This window comes from Mercurialis annua, linkage group LG7 (genome assembly GCF_937616625.2).
Source record: "Mercurialis annua linkage group LG7, ddMerAnnu1.2, whole genome shotgun sequence".
NCBI classification, from domain to species: Eukaryota; Viridiplantae; Streptophyta; class Magnoliopsida; order Malpighiales; family Euphorbiaceae; genus Mercurialis; species Mercurialis annua.
In genome coordinates, this window is record NC_065576.1 from 8,644,814 (window position 1) to 8,660,170 (window position 15,357).

At 33.2% G+C, this 15,357-nt stretch overlaps 2 protein-coding genes across 2 annotated transcripts; one reads left to right on the forward strand and one right to left on the reverse strand.

Moving 5' to 3' along the window:
- Positions 1-416: 416 nt before the first annotated feature.
- On the reverse strand, positions 417-3,298 carry LOC126654710 (ras-related protein RABH1e). Its single transcript, XM_050348658.2, has 6 exons — positions 2,993-3,298; positions 2,737-2,807; positions 1,888-1,976; positions 1,287-1,398; positions 1,026-1,116; positions 417-902 (listed from the first exon to the last, which is right to left on the reverse strand). The coding sequence occupies exons 1-6, from the start codon at positions 3,107-3,109 to the stop codon at positions 759-761; spliced, it is 624 nt and encodes a 207-aa protein (XP_050204615.1). The 5' UTR covers positions 3,110-3,298; the 3' UTR covers positions 417-758.
- A 7,467-nt stretch (positions 3,299-10,765) lies between these two features.
- LOC126654574 (BTB/POZ domain-containing protein DOT3) lies at positions 10,766-15,200 on the forward strand. Its single transcript, XM_050348486.2, has 6 exons — positions 10,766-11,816; positions 12,054-12,123; positions 12,324-13,219; positions 13,344-13,608; positions 13,688-13,816; positions 14,616-15,200. The coding sequence occupies exons 1-6, from the start codon at positions 11,677-11,679 to the stop codon at positions 14,991-14,993; spliced, it is 1,878 nt and encodes a 625-aa protein (XP_050204443.1). The 5' UTR covers positions 10,766-11,676; the 3' UTR covers positions 14,994-15,200.
- Positions 15,201-15,357: the final 157 nt, after the last annotated feature.

The following is a 15,357-nucleotide window of genomic DNA, read 5'->3' on the forward strand; positions in this document are numbered from 1 at the left end:
TTGGCTTAAAGCTAATCAAATCTACACATTCTCACTCAAAATCCAAGAAACACTCAATTTATATTGCAGGAAATAGAAATGTTGAAATGAATAATGCTGAAATGAGAAATAAATGAAATAATTTTTTTTGGAAGAGAAATAAATTATAAATATAAAATTTTAGGTATTTAAAGGTATTTTTGAAAATAAAAATAGAATGTCGTTGAAACAAATTAGGTTATATTTTGAACCAAAAATAAGGTGGTAATTTCTGACCTTGTAAAATCATATTCTTAAAGTTTAGTAATTGCTTTCCTACAAAGCGTAATAAATCCAAAAGATAAACAAGGAACAGAGTCGAGCTTGTAAATTAACCTGAATACCTTTCCATCCAATTTCAGAAAAAAAGAAGATGGTATACATACATGACCTATAGCTACAACCATAAAACGTTAAACAATAAGCTAGGAATATTCGTCTGAGTTTTGTGACAATACACTCTATGAAATTGTTCAGTGCAATGAAAAAAGAGATATCAAAAGTTCAAAAAAAGAAGAATAACATTGGAAAAATAAAAGGTATCACCAAGCTTCTGGTTTACCATCTTGGATTAGATGTGCGGTTTTTTGTCACCATCGCTATTCGACGGCATATGAAACAAAGAGCATCATTCTGTAGCGCACTTCTTTGTCACAGTAGTTTCATATAAACACATTTTACTTTGTATCAATTAGGTGTAAATGAGTATGGAAAGTGCTTCAACCTCTGTTATACAATTTCTAACATGCACACCCGCCGCCTTTCTGCTCATTCTGGGATGAATTGACAGAAGGCTTAAGGTTCACATCAACCATGTCTTCTTGTTTTGTTGAAGACAGTGTTTCCATTCCCGGCAAGGCGGATGCAATTTTCCGGAATAAAGGCTGCCATTCATATTCAAAGGTTAAAAGAAAACAAACTAAGCATCCATAACAAGAACAAAAGAAAGTGCATCATCTTGCAATGGCTACAACTTCAGCTATTTAACTTGGAAAATAGATTGTCACCTTGATATTGAATCCTGCTTTTGCACTAGTTTCTATAAACATCACTCCGAACTCTTTAGCCTTGTTATCTCCTTCCTCTATGGACACTTGCCTGTTTGATCCATAAACAACCAATTAAAGCAAAACAGAATATGAACTCCAGAAACAGATGAAAGTGGAATTGCCATCACAGTTCCTTTGGTTTCTTGCTCGTGATGCAGAAACACGACACCCCAGAAAGCATGATCATTCATCAAAATATTTTCATGAGCTAACTCCTACCTCTTATCCACAAGGTCGGTTTTGTTGCCAACAAGGACTATAATGACATCACTTCCCCTTTCTGTTCGTACCTCCTCAATCCACTTAGAAGTGTTCAAAAATGATTGTCTATCTGCATAATTACATTTTAGCAACAATATTAATAAGGCGAAGTATACATAACATATTAAATTTCTTCTTTTTTGACAACTAAAGAGTTCCAAGGAATAAAAGCAAACACATGAACATGCAAATACCTTCCATAAGACATAGGTAATTGAGAGAGAAGAAAGAGGAGCGTGCAGAGAGGCTTCTGAATGCACATGATTATCAACTTTTTGTAGTTTCATTTTAGTTTTTAAAAAAAGCATTATTTATAAGTACAACATGTGGGAACCTTATAACTTTTGGAAGCCCTGTTTTGTTCCTATGTGTCTTATTTATTTATTTATTTAATTAATTATCATCATTTACTTATTTCTTTTTAGTTTCTAGACAAATTACTGGCCAGGACAGCTATGCTGTCCATATACATGCTTGAACATGTATGCAAAAGTTTCAATGTCGAAAAGATTTCAAAAAAACAGTCCAAGAAAACATGATTTAAGGTAAGACAGCTCACTTGCTACATCATATACAATTACAGCGACAGAGGAGTCCCTGATATAACTAGGTATCAGACTCCTAAATCTCTCTTGCCCGGCAGTGTCCCTGCCAAAAAAAACAAAAAAATCAAGGAATCTCAAAAAATAGCTAGATATGCAAGTATAAAATGGATATATATGTAAAATGAGTCCTAAGTTTTCAATCACCAAACAGATCGCAAGACATTATTCAGTTGACAACAATACAATAAAAGGAAAGATAAAACAGCTTCAAGAGTGAATGTCATGGTATAAGACAGCTATAAAAATCAAAGGCCATATCATTAGCTTTTCAAGAAAAATGTCCGCAAATGCATAGGAAACAAATTGAAGTAAGCATTAGATGGAGTACTACTATCACCTGCAATCTAACTATACAAAACACTAATGAAAAGAAGGCCCAATTGCTTAAAAATCACGAACTTTGCAATTTTAAAATGAACTTTCAATTATGGTAATATCAGACACCAACTTTCGAATTTTCGCAATTCGAAACACTGAACAATTTTTTATCAGAATAATATTATTCTGGTGTCCTCATCAGCAATTTTTTGCTGAAAAATTGCTCGAGGTTTTGAATTGTAAGAAAAAAATGATAGTTCATGTATTAAATTGCCAAAATTGAAGGTTCGTGTTAAAAATTGCAAAACATGCTAAAATCCATGATTTTTTAAGCCATTAAGCCAAAAAAAGAAATTGCAAGCTTGCTCAATGGTATTACAACAAAACAAAATCAAAAGAAACGAAATGACTTAATTAGGTGAATAATATGAAGATTAGAAGGCAATAATAATGAAAAAATAAATAGAAAAATGAGTGATAATTACCAAAGCTGCAAACGAACAGTGCGATCTTCAAGGTACATTGTTTTTGACAAAAAGTCAATTCCAATCGTAGCCTGCAATGAAATCAAAAAATAACAATTAGCAATAACAATCATCAGCTTCACAAATCACAAATCAATAGATCTGAATAAAAAAAGCTGTGTTAACATCACAATAAAAAGATCAGCTTCAATTTTCCTTCAAAACTTGAAAATTAAATGCTAAAAATGAAGAATACAAACAAGAACAAAGAGAAAACCTGATAAGTGGTGTCAAATTTGTCGTACATAAAACGAGTAATAATGCTGGTTTTCCCCACTGATTGATCTCCTAAGAAGACCAGCTTGTATTTCGCCAATGGTGATACTGTCGCCATTTTTTCTTATTTTATGTGAATTTGATTGAATTTCTGTAGATCTGTAAATCTCTCGTCTCTCTTTCAAAAATGATTGGATTTGATTTGATCTATGGGGGAAGAAGAAGAAGAAGAAATGGGAGAAAATAAGGAAAAAATGGAGAACTTTGAGTTGAAGGTATTTATATGTGCGATCCAAGAGAAACCGCCAACCTTCCAGTACGCGGCTTTAATCAGTCAAAAACGGCTTTTCGTTTTGGTATTAAAAAAACATTTTTCTTTTTTCGTTTTCCTTTTATACTTGGAAAAAGGGTCATTTATGCACATAAAGTTTGATTTGAGGATCAAATAAGCCCCTAACTTTCAAAAAGGTTCAAATATACCTCTAATGTCTTAAAGAGTGAACAACGAGGCCCCTATTTTGATTTATTAATGAGACGTAAGGGGCCTGATTGTCAAATCCGAGAGCCTGTTTGTTCAACTTTTAAGACGTTAGGGGCAATATATTTGAATCTTTTCGGACATTGAAAGCTTATTTGATCCTCGAGTCAAACTTTAAGGACATAAATGACTGTTTTTCCTTTATATTTCCATTTATCTTGTTATCGCGTATCATGGATTGGGCTTGTCAAACTTTGCTCATTTATAAAAGGGACGATGACAAAAGTACCTAAAATTTTAAAAATATTTACAAAAGTACCTGTAAACTTTTTTTATTTACAAAAATACGACTGATTTAAAATTAATTACAAAAGTACCAAAAAATGAAAATTAATTACAAAAGTACGATTTGTATAATGTCGGTATAATTATGGTATAATTTTGGAATATTAAAACTATAAATCAGATAATTTAAAAATAATATTTGGTTTATTATTGGTATAATTTTAGTATATTTTCGGTATATCGATTATAAATTTTTATATATTTTTTCTAGTTGATAACATGTATATTTTTTTTATATGTATTTTTCACAATAGTTGGTAATGAACTAGAGAATTTGTATATTGTTGGTATAATTTTAGTATATTGTTAGGTTAATATTTAGTATGTGATGTGGTGTAATGTTGATGTAATAATAAAATTTTAGTATATTTTAATGTGTACACTCTTAGTATACTGTTGGTATATTATTAATTTAATTTTTAGTAAACGATTTGATGTAATTTTGGTAAATTTTTATTTAATATTAATAAAATCTCAGTATATATAATGTTGGTATAATATTGATATAATGTTGATATAATGTTAGTTTTTAGTATACTGACATTAGACCCACAGTATACACCGTATGTTTGATATTATTTTTTATTTTTTTGTACTTTTGTAAATATTATTAATACTTTTGTAAATAAAAAAAGTCAACATGTAGTTTTGTAATTATTTTCATTTTTTTTGGTAAATGGTGTAATTTCCTCTTTATAAAAATACATATTTAGTAAAAAAATTAACTTTATCTAAAAATTAAATAATCCTATATAATTTATATACTTTTTTTACTGCAAATTGAATACATTTTTGATACATTGACAATAAATCTCTTATACAGTACGTAAAAAGTGAAAACTTATTTCGTATTTTTGTAAACCTTTTAGGTATTTTAGACATCTATTTTCCTGACAGGTAAAAAGTGATAAGTGACTGAAGCGTGCAATAATGATTTTTAGAGTAACTCGTCCAATTAAGTGACGAGCTAGCGGTGCGCATGTTTGAATTCAAGTGGGTTAGATTAATGCACAATGACAAACTTGAGGGGTTGAAGCGTAATTAGCCGCAAATAGCCCATAAAAATCCAAAAGTCACAATAGAAGTGTGAGAAATTGGACCAATTGGAACGCCTTAGAAGTTTATGGTTCAATTTGCAATTTTAACGAACTAAATTGTCCATATTCAAACCCTTGTGGCTCTGTAAGCCCTTTTTTGATACTTCTGGGCACCAAAATAGCCCTTTAGCCACCTTTTCATGACGTACATTAATTAATACAGAATTTACATTATAATTATGTAATCTATATTCTAAACCTCTCTAACCACTCACAGTCCTAATGATAGGAGTAAAATACTCTTATTTACTCGAGTCATTTTATTATGTTTTTATGCTATTAATCTTGCATTTTAAGGTGTTTGTGTGCCTTATTATCTGTCTGAGCTTTTTAACAAAAAAGGTATAATTGCTTAAAAATCAAAAATATTAGTGTGTTTAGCAATTTTAACACCATCTTTCAATTTTGGCAAATCGAAACACTGAACAATTTTCCGTCAAAAAATGTCGATGTGTACGCCAAAACAATATTTATTCCGGTGTCCACATTAGCAATTTTTACGAAAGCATTCATCGTAGTATTATCCTTCATAGCATCTATGGTCGTATCATCAATGAGATCTTCCACCATAATTGCTTCCTCATTGAACCGTGCTATAAAATCTTTCAAGCTCTCCCCGGACTTCTGAAAACACTTCTTCAAATCACTAGACTTTCTCCTCCTCTGGATGCTCAGAACAAAGTGTGCTTTGAATGCTACAGCCAAATCTTGGGAACTTTCAATAAATCCCTCCTTCAGGTTCTCGTACCACTTTTGAGCAGCATCACTAAGAGTCGTTGGAAAAATCTTACACACAGAGGCATCTGAAATGCTTTATACGCCCATGGTCACCTGAAAACAGTTTAAATGGTTCATGGGATCTGATTTTCCGTTATAACAATTAATATGCAGATTAAACTTATCTGGGAAAGGCTCATCGAGAATAGCTCGACATAGTGGACTACCAATCCCTATCAAGGTGGCTGGCCGAGATCCACCTTTGTTTCCTTTCTGTTTCTCTAATTCTACCTGGACAAGGCATGCTACCTTATCCCCTAGGGACTTCTGAGGTTAAGGATCTGCCCCCAAGCTATGTACACTTTATGCATTGTCTAGCCTGGCTGGTGGAACTCCCGTTCTCACAACCCGTAGAGGGTCTACCACCGGGTCTGGCACTTCCCTTCCCAGACCCTCCCTAAGAGGAACATGACCATTCCAGTCTTCACCTTCCAGAATGTTAACACCGCCAGCAGCAGGCCTGGTGCTGTTTGCTCCTCGTGCTATAACGGTGGAGTCATGGTCGGAGTAACTGGTGCTCCATATCCCGGGTAGTATTGTGCTAAAATAGCCATTTGCATCTGTTGGGCCTGTTGCATCTGTCAAGCAATATAATCTACATATTCTTGCGCATGTAACACCGCCGGGTGTACCTCAGTCACCTGGTTTGTTCCTGTTCCAGTCGCCATCGCGGTAGCGTTTACCGGAAAAGTTAGTTGCGTGGGAGGCAAACTATAGTGCAAGGAACTCTGAGGAATCGTGGCTCCGGGTGTTAACAACACTTGATGACCCAAATCTGGTATCTGAGGATTAGGTCTCGGGTAGTTTTCCACGCCATACAAAGGAATAAACCCAGTTCCACTACCAGATGCCCGCATACTTCCAAACTGGATATTGGCCGGAGGTGTTATCCTCGTGATCACTGAGGACCGACCACCAGTTGAACCACCATCAACAACATCAGTTTCAACTCTAGTGGAGCCTGGGTGCTCTACCCTTTCAAAGACAGTATCATCCGCCATTGTTCAAGATATGAAACCAGAAAAACAACTGAAACCAAGCAAAAACTGGGGATATTAAAAAAGTTTCCCACAGACGGCGCCAAGTGATAAATCACTGCCGATTGCACTGGTCTACGGAACCTGAGGCACTAAGAACAAACAATGTTAGACGAAATACTAGTAGGGAACACCGGCAAATCGCTCCGACGGTCTAGTGAGTATTTGAGGAAAGAAGAGAAAGAAAAGAAAGAAAGAAGAAGGTGTAGGGTAAAAGAATAAGTACCTTAGGGTTTGCACATAAGGTGCCTTATATAGGTTCACCTCGTGCAAACCTACCACAGCTGATTATTTCTCTTCTTTTGGTCCCCACGATTTTGTTAGCTGATGTGACAACTTCTCGTTGCGTCTCGAATATCGAGTGAGATACGCGATGCGAGAACATTCTTTGTGTGTTAGATCATGTTTGTGGTCTCAAGAAGTTTGTTAGGGAGTTGATAGCTCGGTGTAAGTAATAGCGGATATAGACCTTGGGCTGAGCTAGTGTGGGAACTTCGTTCGTCGCATTGATTGCATCTTGTACCGAGATACCGTGGTTCGCTTAGCTCGTCTTGGCTTAAAGGTGGTAGTTCGGTATATTTCATAATGAAGGTATCTTGGTCCGGGTCCCCTAATTGCCTAATCTAGTGAGATCTTATCTCGTTGAGGCTGCTTTGCTTTTTTTAAGTTACTAACTACGTTATCACATATGATAAACTACAAAATTTATTTTTAATTGGATCACTCGAAAGTTAATTTTATTTAGACAGTTTATTCGAATCAAGGTAACATTTTGAGCTAATGTTAGGTAATTGTCAAAAGGATAAAAATCAATTTTCTTTTTATAGTCGGTCCTCACGGTAAAACCACATTTGAGCAGGCTTCCAACTTCAAAGCATGATTAATCCAATTGAACTTATTAAATATTTTTTTATGATTAATTTTAGTACCTGTTGACAGTTTTTTTAATGGAAATAAACATATGCAAGATATTGGTTAATTTATTTTTTGTGCAAACTATATTTCTTACTTTCTTAATGGATTGACCATAGAATTATGGTAATAAACAAAATACATTTGTAAGATTTTAATCATTGAATTACTCAGAAGATGAGATGTATGATGAGGTGATTATCCAATAATTAAAACTAAAAGCTTGATGATTATTTAGCAATGACTTGGGATTGAATGTTACACTTGTAAGTTGTAATGAATACTGAATTGGTCACTTAATAGATTAAGAGAGATGCTATTTGTTTTTGATTTAATCAGTATAGCTTATAAAAAACTTCGTTTTTCATATATTAAAATCAATAAAAAATTAAAAGTTCATGTCGTTTGATTGATATACACAAAAATGATTAATCTTCATGATCATTTATGTTCAAATTTAATTAATTTTCATTAGAATTTAAATTATGTACAAGTAATACTATGAAGTCAAAATATAAAATTTCATTAATGAACCAAATGAAATACTCCCTCTGTCCCAATAGAGTTGTCCACTTTACCTTTATCACACAGTTTAAAAAAAGCAATTATTGTTCATGGGTTTTATAAAATTTTCCTTACTTTTCTTTTCATACCCCTATTTAATATAGGGTCCACTTTCAATTTACTTATTAGTGGATTTTAAATAGGGGTAATATAGAAAAATTGAATGTAAAAATTATTTACTTTTTGAAAGTGGACAAGTATTTTTGGACAAATTTTTTTCTCAAAGTGGACAACTCTATTGGGACGGAGGGAGTACAATTTTGGGTAAATTAGGATAAATACTCCATTTTTAAAAATAATTAGATTTCCTACCTCAATAAAAAAAAGATAAAAAAAATACCTCAACCTTTTATTGTTTTTATTTTTTTACTCTAATAGATGTTTATATTATAATTATACCTAACTTTTATTATTATTTTACTCTAGTCATAATTTTTTTACTCTCAAATGACAACTGTCATTTTTTTTCTCTCTCCTCTCTCCTCTCTTCTCTTTCTTCTTTTTCTTCTTCTTTTCTTCTCTGTTTGGCTTTTCTTCGCCATTTTTCTTCTTCTTCTTCTTTTTCTTCTTCTTTATTTCTTCTCTTCTTCTTCGTCGTTCCTTCATCGGCCGTCGTCGCTCCGCCATCACTCAACCGTCGCTCCGTCGTTCTTTTCATATTTGATTTTAGTTTTTCTTAAATTCGTGGTGATTATTACGATTTATATTAACTTTTATATCTAAATAAATTATCCTTTGATTTTCTCAATTTTAGATCTACAAATCTGCATGAAAACGATTTTATGATTGAAAAAAACGATTTTCTGCACAAAAAACAACATCTGATTATCATATGAGTATCACTGCATTATCATAATATTATCATAACACTGCAGAAAAAATGATTTTTTTTAAAAGATAACGTCTGATTATCATATGAGTATCACTATATTATCATGTTGTTATCATAACACTGCAAGAAAAAAATGATTTTCTGGAGAAAATAATATTTGATTATCACATCGTTATCATAATATTATCATGTCGTTATCATAATATTATCATATGATACCGAGATGATAATATTTATGGTAACTAGATGATAATGTTATGATAATATCTATGATTATGTTATGATAAAACAATGTCTGATTATCATGTCAGTATCACTACATTATCATGTCGTTATCATAACACTGCAGTATGATAATTAGATGATAATGAAGTATGATAAGGTTATGATAATTGTATGATAACCTACGAAAAAAATAAACTACATAAGTGTTTAAGATAACCAGATGATAACGGAGTAAAATCATAAATATTTTAATACCGAGAGTAAAAACATAAATCTGGAAAAAACATGAGGTATTTTCTTATAACTTTTCCGTGTTGAGGTATAAAATGTAAATATTTTTATTTTTGGAGTAAATACCTAAACTTCCCTACAATTTTATGAAATTCAAAATGAATTCTATCAAAATTGTAAGATTCATTTTAACCAAACACACTTTTGATATAATTTTAATATAACTTTTAAATATTTGTGATTCTTATATATTTACATTTTATGTTTTATTTTTAAATTTTAATTTCCATGAACCAATTACTCAATTAGGTTTTGAAACAATATTTTGTTAAGAAACTAAAGCAAAATTTGTGAATTAATTGAGAATAATCTCATAAATTACTGTAAAAAGAAATTAAAAAGATTATCAGTATTCAAAAGGCCTAATTATTTAAAAAAACCCCACCTTGAAACAATTTTTCGTTTATACCCTGACCTAGGAAAAAGTTCATTTGTACCCTTTTTTTGATTTTTCGTTTTCAACTGTACCCCAAAATTTTATTTTTTGACAATTTAATTAATTAAAAGATGAAAATATTAAAAACAATTAAATTGAAGGGTTATATCATCTTTTTTCTATTTGAAAAAATACAAATAAGTTAAAAAATGAAGGATTATTTTAAGCCTTTTCTAGATAAAAAAAGTTTAATTTAGTGCTTTAGGGTAGAGTTGAAAACAAAAAATCAAAAAAAGGGTACAAATGAACTTTTTCCTAGATCATGGTATAAACAAAAAAATATTACAAGGTGAGAGTTTTTTTAAGTAATTAAGCTTATTCAAAAAGCTTTCTTAATTATTTTACATGTGCAATAATTTAAGTTTTGTTTTTGATTTTTCAAAAGGTGAAATTAGAGACGAAACCACCATTAAAAAAAAGGCAACACTAATTACAAAGCATTAAAAAAAAAGGCAACACATGCTTTTTCAACTTTTGAAAAATCAATTGTGGCTATGCTTTCTTAGAGGAAAAAATGGCTTTTATGGGTATTATTCAGTTCCTTAAAATAATAATAATAAAAAACTATTAATCAACCTATTTGAGTGTAACAAGCCAAAGAGGATTAGCAAGTAGATAGAATAATAAAATGAAGAAACTTTGTGTAAATTCCAAACCAAAGATCAAGGATTGCACATGCTGACACATGCTGATTACTAACAACTCAGGATCCAATCTTTAAGCTAGAAAGATGACAGTAAGGAAAGTAGTAATTCTTGTTAACATTCAATCTCTAGCCAGTGCACACATTGTTGTTAAAATCGCGACCTAATTTGCACGATTTTACGAGTTTACAAACAGATCAACTGATCAAGTGATAAGTCACAATCCTGTACCGACATGGACAGCTTCAAACTGCAGGTCAATTTCATAAAACACAGATTGTTGAAAGCCTATCATTTCTTAAGCAATCACTAGATGATCTTCTCATCCGAATCAATATAACCACTCAATTAATGATTGATTGAGCTCATGGATGCTGTGTAAATGAGTCAGAACCAACAGATCAAGTGAAAGATATGCACCACAACACGATCATGCACACATGCCCACAAAACAAGCACTCATTTAACCATTTTATTGTCCGCGCAGGGAAGGCAAAGTTCTGTCTGTGTTCTGGCGTAATTTCCGCCGGGAATATTAACTAAACCCCGAAATATTATCTGGGTGATTTTCAACGTGCCAATGCAATAAATAAGGAACACACATGGCAATTTGCTCAAATAAGGAACAGAAGAAATGCTTTCTGTCCCCCTATCAATAAGTCCAGGCAATAAAGACAATAACAGGGTATGCAAAACTGCAGACACATTAAATGCTAGAAAGAAACACTTTCAGGTCAGAGTTTATAGCCACACAAAACTCCACGGATTCAATACCTGAATACGTGGTTAAGAATTGACCCGTCAAGGCGAACATTCTGTTCACAACAATCTCAAAAACCATGAGTGATCATAATCGAATCTCACACCAGTAAGTTGATTTACAAAGACTGAAAGTAATCAACACTCACCAACTGACTTAATAGTACTCGTATTCTAGCCACAGACTAAATTTTCGCAATAATTAGACAAAGTCCCCACACTATCATTTCATAACCATTTCTAGTAAAAAGTTGTGTTACTCTTAATTTATCTGCAACTAAAGTAGACATGAAATCTCTTCAAGTAGTCCTGTCTCAAAGCTCGGACAGCAATTCCGATGGTAATGATCACAGTTACAACCAAAGCAGCATAGTTCCAATTAAAGAAATGGCTATGGCTGAAAGCTTTGAAAAGAAGGGACGCTCATGGTACAGCTAACTAGCTAGAGTTTTCATACCAGCACTTAGAATTGGCTCCATGACCACTAGCTAGTTCTGTTGAAAGAAAGTTATAGCATTGTTTGTTTCTAAAGAAATGCCTAAGCTAAACTAAGAACACCTTAGCATGTCATATTTCTTACTAGATTCAGTTTTTCTTTTCAAGCATTTTGTGTATATCATCTCACTCATGTTCGTCTTTTCTCTATCCGTCATGGGATCACGCAGGTTTATTACTTCACAAATTCCAACAGATCTTTCCATTCAAGTTCAAGACATCACTTTTACTGTTCACAAGGTAACTCATGTTCAATAGAAAATCAGAAACTTCTCTTGATTTCTCACTCAAGTTTAAACATGTAAATATATATATATGTACTTCATTTTGGTTTAATCTATCTTCTTTGCTTGATAATCGAACACACATATCAAGTGACATTTCTAGACAAAGAAAGTCATAATTTGCTAATGCTTGCATTTTTTTCTGTCCTGAGACAGTACCCTTTGGTATCAAAGTGTGGCTATATAGGTCGTCTAGAACTTCAACCTTCAATTTCAAATTTTGGGTATGAACTCAAACTCGAAAACTTCCCAGGGGGACCAGAAGCATTTGAGATCATTCTAAAGTTTTGTTATGGTCTTCCATGGGACCTAAACCCTAACAACATAGCTGCACTGAGATGTGCATCAGAATTCCTAGAGATGAGTGAGGAATTTGAAGATGGAAACCTCATCTCGAAGACAGAAGCTTTTCTTACATTTGTAGTCCTCAGTTCATGGAAAGACACCATCACTGTTCTTAAATCCTGCGAAACTTTATCTCCATGGGCAGAAAATCTCCAAATTATAAGAAGATGTTGCGACTCAATCGCATGGAAAGCTTCTAGAGACAATTCAGCAACCGAAGACGTGGTTAATGAAGGATGGTGGTTTGATGATGTGGCAACCCTAAAAATTGATCATTTTACAAGAACTATAAATGCAATAAAGGCTAAAGGAACAAAACCAGAGATCACAGGTAAGTGCATAATGCAGTATGCATCTACATGGTTGCCAGGCATTGATGTGGAATTCGAAGGCTTAAGAGGTTATGGCTATGGAAAAAATGAGTTGCAGTTCTGTATCTTGAGTGATAGGAATGAAGGTGAGGGTGTCAGACACAGCAAGGAGCAAAAAACCATTATTGAAAGTATAATAAGCCTGCTTCCCCCTCAACAAGAAGCTGTCCCATGCAAGTTCTTGCTGAAGATGTTGAAGGTGGCCATTGTTTATTCTGCATCACAAGCATTAATCTCTGAGCTAGAGAAGAGAGTGGGGCTGACGTTGGAAAATGCAAGTGTTAATGATCTTATGATTCCTAATTTTAAGACTGAAGATCAAGGAAAAATGATGAAGTAAGACTTCTACCTTCCTTCTCTCATTATAAATTTTTCTATCGTAGCATAAAAATTGATGTAAGAAAAGATCAAAACAAAAATATCTCTCAAACCAGCTAATTTTCATACACATATATAACAGACAATCCGAACAGAACACAATGCATGCCGTAGAAGTGGTACAACGAATTTTGGAATACTTTTTGATGCATGAACAAGACCAGCAACAATTGCAACCAATGTCAGGGAAATCAAAAGTTAGCAGGCTCATGGACAGTTACCTAGCTGAAATTGCAAGGGACCCAAATCTTTGCATTACCAAATTTCAAGTATTGGCAGAAGCACTTCCAGCAAATGCTCGAACATGTGATGATGGTCTTTATAGAGCCATTGATACCTACCTCAAGGTTTGCCATCTTTTAGCTATCTCTCTCTCCCCTATAGTTTTGGTTATGCAAACTTACATCATCAAACTGCCCTTTCCAGACTCATCCTTCACTCTCTGAGCATGACCGGAAAAAGCTATGCAAAATTATGAACTGCGAGAAATTATCACTTGATGCGTGCGTGCATGCAGCACAAAATGACAGGTTGCCTCTAAGGACTGTAATTCAGGTAAAGTTTTAAAATACAAAACCTAAATCCATCATCCATGAATTCAACAATTGCTTGCCAGGATAACCAACACTACCAATAAACAAAATTACTTCCACTCACAAATAATTACGCAATCTATCTCCTAATTTCTCCATCATGACAGATATTGAAAGAGTCACAGATCAAATAAACAGAAAAAGTGACATTTCAACCTATAAAGTTAGCCTTACACACAACAATGAGCGGCAAGACTATGGATTTTGGATTGTGCATTTATATTAATCATTAAAATAAATGAAAAACACACTTGAAGTGTTTATACTTCCAATTAACCTTACTTTTATTCTAAACCGCTTTCAAATCTGCATTTAGGATCTCTAAACACTCTCTACCTAACAGTCGAACAAAAAAACAATTTACATTAAACCATGTCAGCTAGTGTACAGAAAGTGATAAAACATTGGAAATAGGAGTGACAATTTAGTTCAACAGTGAATGTTTTAAATTGTAACAGTAATTTGCAGATGTTCTAGATAACACATGAGCAGAAGGTTGCTGGTTCAAAACCTTAAGCTGCTACCAGATAATATTTCTAATGAAGTTCTTCAAAGCAAATACTACTTAAACTAGTAAGAATATGTATTTATTTTTCATCCATGTAATTAAACAAACATAGATAAGACAGCCATATTTACTCGGAGAAAATGAACAGACATGTGTTGAAGAAATGACATACTAATGGCAAGACATGAATACTCGAGAATTAAATTTCTGAAAAATGATAATTCTCATCTCAAGAATAAAAATGGACATGCAGGTTTTGTTTTCAGAGCAAGTAAAGATGAGGGCCGCAATGAGAGGAAAAGAGCCAGCAACAAGTGGTAATAACTCAGAACAGGAGGGGAGCCAAACATCAACCAAAACGGAAATTCTGACGCTTAAAACAGAACTTCAGAATATAAAGGCACAGATGGCAGAGTTGCAGAGAGACTACTCTGAACTGCAACATGAATATTTAAAGGTAAACAACAAGCAAAGAAATACATTGGCATGGACTCTTAATTGGAAAAATATCAGGAAATCGTCTCTTTTCAATCGAAAAACGGATGGAGATGAAACCAGAGAAGGACAGCAGAGATCCACTCCAGCAAATACATCAAGTGGCAGAGTCAGAAGAAGAGAATCCATATCATAATTTATAAAAGAGAAAAGGGGAAAAAAGAGCAATGAAGTCCTAGAGGCCCCACTTAGATCGCACGTAGATATCATGTTTTCCAGTATTTTGCTCATTTAAAATTATTACAAAACTCCTTCGTTTGTCCAGGAGTTCGGCAAGAAAAAAAATTATATAAAGTTATCATAATCCTACTCATTGCCTTGGAACCAAAGCACTTAAATAAAATTCAATGTTCAGGGTTAGTTGAACCATAACCATTAGCGATAACTCATAACTAATGGATTAAGCAAAATGTTCATGAAAATAGTTTCAAATATTTCCAGTGTGACCAAGCAGAATGGCAAAAACATTTTTCATCAAGATGCTGGACTTTGAAGATCCA